This window comes from Dermatophagoides pteronyssinus, unplaced genomic scaffold, assembly GCF_027571235.1.
Source record: "Dermatophagoides pteronyssinus isolate colony J.1.1.1.1 unplaced genomic scaffold, Derpt_VIB-CSIC_2022.12 sq0136, whole genome shotgun sequence".
Classification (NCBI taxonomy): Eukaryota; Metazoa; Arthropoda; class Arachnida; order Sarcoptiformes; family Pyroglyphidae; genus Dermatophagoides; species Dermatophagoides pteronyssinus.
In genome coordinates, this window is record NW_027461615.1 from 1 (window position 1) to 5485 (window position 5485).

At 26.9% G+C, this 5485-nt stretch overlaps 1 protein-coding gene and 1 pseudogene across 1 annotated transcript; both read right to left on the reverse strand.

The window, feature by feature from the left end:
* Positions 1-485: 485 nt before the first annotated feature.
* LOC142646191 (uncharacterized) lies at positions 486-946 on the reverse strand (annotated as a pseudogene).
* A 3547-nt stretch (positions 947-4493) lies between these two features.
* On the reverse strand, positions 4494-5112 carry LOC142646192 (putative serine/threonine-protein kinase DDB_G0278535; the record flags this gene model as incomplete). The annotated part of the gene is made up of 3 exons (XM_075824433.1): positions 4494-4574; positions 4664-4774; positions 4909-5112. Coding segments are annotated over 3 exons (396 nt in total), but the record flags the coding sequence as incomplete, so codon positions are not given.
* Positions 5113-5485: the final 373 nt, after the last annotated feature.

A 5485-nucleotide genomic window follows, 5' to 3' on the forward strand; every position in this document is an offset into this window, starting at 1 on the left:
GTTATATAGCTAAAGGCAATGAACGCAAACAAAATAAAAAGGTAATCGAGAAGCAAGGAAAAAAGACAATCAGATTTAATTAACTTTTAGTGGCCATCCATTTTGCTATTTCTTGGTTTTTATTGTAGAAAAAAATTAATTCAAAGATAAAGACACCCACACACAAATAATGTTGACATTTCGTTGCTTTTTTTCGGTTTGATGTTGCATAAATTAAACACATCCTTTTGTTGCATTATCAATGAATGTAATAAATTAAAAAAAATTAATTAATTAATTCGATTCTATCGTGTATCGATCAATAATAATGATAATTAACAGTGAATATTGATTTGCATATGTAATTGGAAAGAAGGGGTTATCTCATTACAAACAAATAATAATGTCAACAAGAAACACATCAAACTTGAATAAAACAAAATCTTATCCATAATCTTGTGTGAGATATCATTCATTTTGGGGAAATATGAAAGAAAATTTTATACTTACCGAATCACGAACACGAGAATCAGCACCAGCTTTAATTAACATTTATAAATTTATTACCATTACGATTAGTTGTTGCTAATGTAATGCCGTACGACCTTCACGATCTTTGCATTAATTGTTTCAAATTTTCAAAATATATTGTACAATTTCAACATGACCATTATTGTTGCTTTATGGTGTCATACCAAATGATCTTTGATAAAAATCATTTCAATATTGTTAAATCACCCATTGAAACGGCTTGATGTAGATTTTATTTTATTCATTATAATTGGTACAGTTTCAATATAATTTTGTGTCATAAACAAATCGTTATTACTAATATCATCATTAGAATGTTGTCGTTTAATAATGATGTTGCTTTTGTAAACGTTCACCATGTCCTTCAATACAACACCTTCAACATTTCAATATTATTTCTTCAATCCATTTTTAAATTAGCTGAATTGATTTCCATTTCACAGATTCACCAAAGCGAAACGAAACAAAAATGAATCGAGTAATAAATCAAATATCATTTGACAAATGTTTTAATGACCAGTAAACAAACCCAGATAATAAACTTACTTTGTGTTTATGATTATCATTACCGTTAATATTATTGAATCTTTGTTTATTACTATCATAATAATCATTATGGCCATCATCATAATCATCATTTGATGTAGCCATTTGACGATGTTGTTGTTGTTCATCATCATCATCACTAACAGCCGATGTTATTGTTTGATTGTCCATATCTTCATTTATTTAGAGAGAAAAAAACGTGAAACATTTTTTCGTGCAAGAATTGAATTGAAATGAAAATAATTAATGATCAATCATCATCAATTATGTTATGTTTTGTTGGCTATGAAAACAACAAACAAAGCAAACAAACACTAACCATTTATAATAATTTGATTGTCGTCGTTGTCGTTGTTGTTGTTGTTAATCGATTGATGATGATGATGATTCCAATTAGGCGATAAACTTCGTCGTTCTTTTCTATATTGTGTACGTTTGTTTGATCGGTCCATTTGAAAATTATATAAAAGGAAAAAGAGAAAATGTGATTAATAAAGTCAGGTCTTTTGTTCAAAATCTGGAAACAGCGAATAAATGAATGAATGAATCTCATCCATCTTTGTTTTGTTTCAAATAGCAAACAAAATATATTTCATATTTCCGCCTGTCAATCTGTTTATATCAATATGATATGTTTGTGTGCAATTTACAATGGAATTTACTTTGTTTCAAACAAACAAAATTTCAGATTTACATTTCATCACATCACATCACTGAATCACTGAATCACAGAATTCAACAAACAAAGCAGTAGAACAACAAAGATAACAACAACAATCTTTCCATGAAAAACAAATATTAATGTACTTTCAAGATGACAAATAGCTTTAAATTTCATTCTTGTTTGTTTTATTCACAACAAAAATTTCATTTCAACATACAAACATATCACAAGAGAATCATCAAAACAACAATAATTCACTGGAATTCTGTTTTGTTCAGTTTAGCATTTAGTTAATGATGCAACTGATGATGATGTTTGTTTTGAAACAAAAACATGAGAAAAAATTATTAGAATCATCATCATCATCATCAATATCATTCGACATGGTTAAATTTTTCTTTTCTCTTTATGTAATGTTAATTACATATATAAGAATCATGTATCCAAAAAAAAGACAGAACATAGATGCAATGATTCAAGCATTTAACCCTGTTAAATAATCTTATTATCATTCGATAGTGTGTAAGCATCCTTTCTCTCTCTCTCTCTCTCTCTCTCTCTCTCTCTCTCTCTCTCTCTCTCTCTTTCTCTCTCTTATTTGATAAGAAAATATTTTCATTTCTGAATTTTATTTTTAGATTCAAATACAAAATATATTCAGGTTTTGTGTGTGTGTTTGTTTGTTTGAAAGTAAATGCGCTTAGTAAGTTTTTCAACAAAAAAAAATTTTCAATTTCAAATTTGGATCAATAGTTTTGTCTATTTAGTCTAGATTTTTTTTCCAAAATTAAACTTGGATTTATTTATTCAACAACAACAACAACAAAAGCAAAATCAAACAAATTAACCTGACAAAAGCAGTTTGCATCTAATTGTGTCAGGCCAATTGTCTGTGTGTGTGTGTGTGGGTGTTTTGAGAATGAAAAAACAGCAAACAGAAATCTAATTTCAAAGAATTCTTTGAATGAGAAAGACGACAACTGGTAAAGAAAACTACTTTACTTTTCATTTTTTTTCTTGTTGTTGTTTAATTTGTTTTTCATTCATTCATTCATTCTCGTATCAAAATTTTTAATCAAATCAAACAACACTAAGCAGAACAGAAATCAACCATCATTATATTAATACTACCATATTGATCAACGAACAACAGAGAACGAACAAAATTACTTGACAATAAAAATAGCTCAATTTACGAAAAGAAAGGAAAGATGTTGATTTAAGATTTGTTTTTACATTGGAAAACATGTTTTCTGTCGTTTGTTTGCTTGTTTGTTTTATTTGTTAAACAAACAAAACATTAACAAGACAAAGAATCTTTAATTTGTTCATTTAATTCATTTGAATTTGAAAATTTGAAATTGGAAAATTGGAAAACAGAATCCAAAACTATTGAATTGCAAAAGGCCAAAAGATGAAGAATATTCTTCAATAACAACAACAACAAAAGTTTCAAAGTTAAATAATTTTGCCAAAATAGAAAAGAAAGAATGAATGTATCAAATGAATGAATATGAAAATATCAAGAATTTGGATTTTGGAAAATGATCATAAATTTCGAAAAAGGAAGAAGAAAATTTCTAAACTTGATTCATTTCTTCTAATGCTAATGTTTCTCTCTTTGCAATGATACAAAGATTTAAATCGAATCGAATCGAATCAATTGAATCGATTGAAAAGAAAAATTGAATGCAATTTTTATGATTATTCTTGTATTTCGATTCAAATGAATCGAATGAAATGAAAATAAAATTGATTTTCCATCCATTCATTTCATTCAATCAATCATTTTGATTATTTTTTCAAGAAATGAAGAAAGAAAAGCAGAAGAAACGCAAATTTCTGGCTTCAAGGAACAATTTCACAAAATGTAATCATTCATCGATTCTGTGTGTAACGAGAAAGAAAAAATGAAAAATTTTAAACTTTTTCTACTGATGCTATTTTTTCTCGTTGTTGGTTGCATTGCATTGTATGCATGTATGCATGCAAAAGAAGAAACAAAATCATCCGATATATGATTATCAGATTATCAGCTGCTGGTTCACTATTGTGTATACCATAAACACACACAGAAAGAGTCAATTTAAAGCTAATTTTAAAAGTAAAGCCGAAACATTTTAAAAGAATGATATGATGATGATCTGATCAGTGAGAAGTGAGAGAATCGGTAGCGGAAAAAGAACGATGTTTAAACAATGTTTGAATATCATGATCATAATGAAACCAAACAAACAAAACGAAAAGAAACTTTGATAATTGAATTAAAACAGAGTAGAGCAGAGTTATGAGAAGAAAAAATGATAAACGAAAATTATTCATATACACAAAGTTAGCAAATCCAATGAATAATGAAAATTTCTTTGGTTCTTTTTCTTTGGTTCTGAATCTTTGAATGTTCAAAACAAAAGAAACGAAGCGAACAAAAGTTTCTTTCAATTCTGTTCAAAATCAATTATTAAACGATTATTTTTAAACTTTTAAAATTTTAAAATGTAAATTATTGATTGAATTTATCAAATGATCACTATAATCCATATAAATTCAGTCAATTTTGGCAGTGAAGCCAACATTTTCTTTCATGCATCTATTAATCAAACATTATCTAATAATCATCATTGTTTTGTTTTGTTTTTTATACTCACTTTTAACAATGGTAATGGTGATGTTGATGGTGATAATGTTAAAGATAATGCTGATGCTGATGGTGATGATGGGGATGATGATGATAATAATTTTAATTTATTAGCCAAATTAATTGTATGATTAATATTTAAACGTTTAAATGTTTACGTAAATTTAAAATATTTAATTCGTTTGGTGAACGTAGATAATGATCGGCTGTATGATTTTTCTTTTATACGCAATGATACAATGATACAAACACAAAGTCAAAGATAAAGTTTGTTTCGAAACAAACAAACATAAACGGGTTAAACAAACCTTATCAACAATAATTGATGCTTTTGGACCATATTTTAATAACAGATAATAAATAGAATGATTTTCATCATCAACTAAACCGGCTGCATAATGTAATGGTGTGCGTTTTTCCTATTTGAAAAAGTTAAGTTTTTTTGGAGAAAAAAAATCAATCAAACAATTTTAAGGATTTTCACACCATGCACTAACTAAACACTAACTGACTAAACTATAGATAGAAACATTAACATCTTCAAACAACTCACATTATCACCAATATACAATATATTTTGATCAAAATTTTTAATAATAAATTTTATTAAATCATAATGACCAAATAATACTGCTTTATGTAATGGTGTTGCACCCAAACGATCACGTGAACAAATTAATGAATAACGATCTAATAAATATTGAAATTCATGAATATTACCACGTTGTGATGCTTGATGTAATTGATCAATTTGATACTTTTGTTTGTTTCAAAAAATGTTGAATGGAGTGAATCGAATGAATCGATCGATTGATTAATGACAAATTAATGATTGTTTTATGGGGTTAAAAGAAAAAATGGAAAATTTAAGACTTTTCACCATATCATCATTCATTACTAACCAAATAGTTTGGTAAATTATTGAAAATTCTTGAATCAATGGTGCAGAAGAAGAAGATGAAATAGTCGTCGTTGTTGTATTTGTATTTGTAATTTCATTTAATAATTTATAACCATATCCATTCAATACTAATTCTTCCAATTCATTTAAATTTCCATTTCTAATTATTTCTTTTATATTTATTTTCATACGACAATTATTATTCATTGAATTTGTTAAACATATTTGC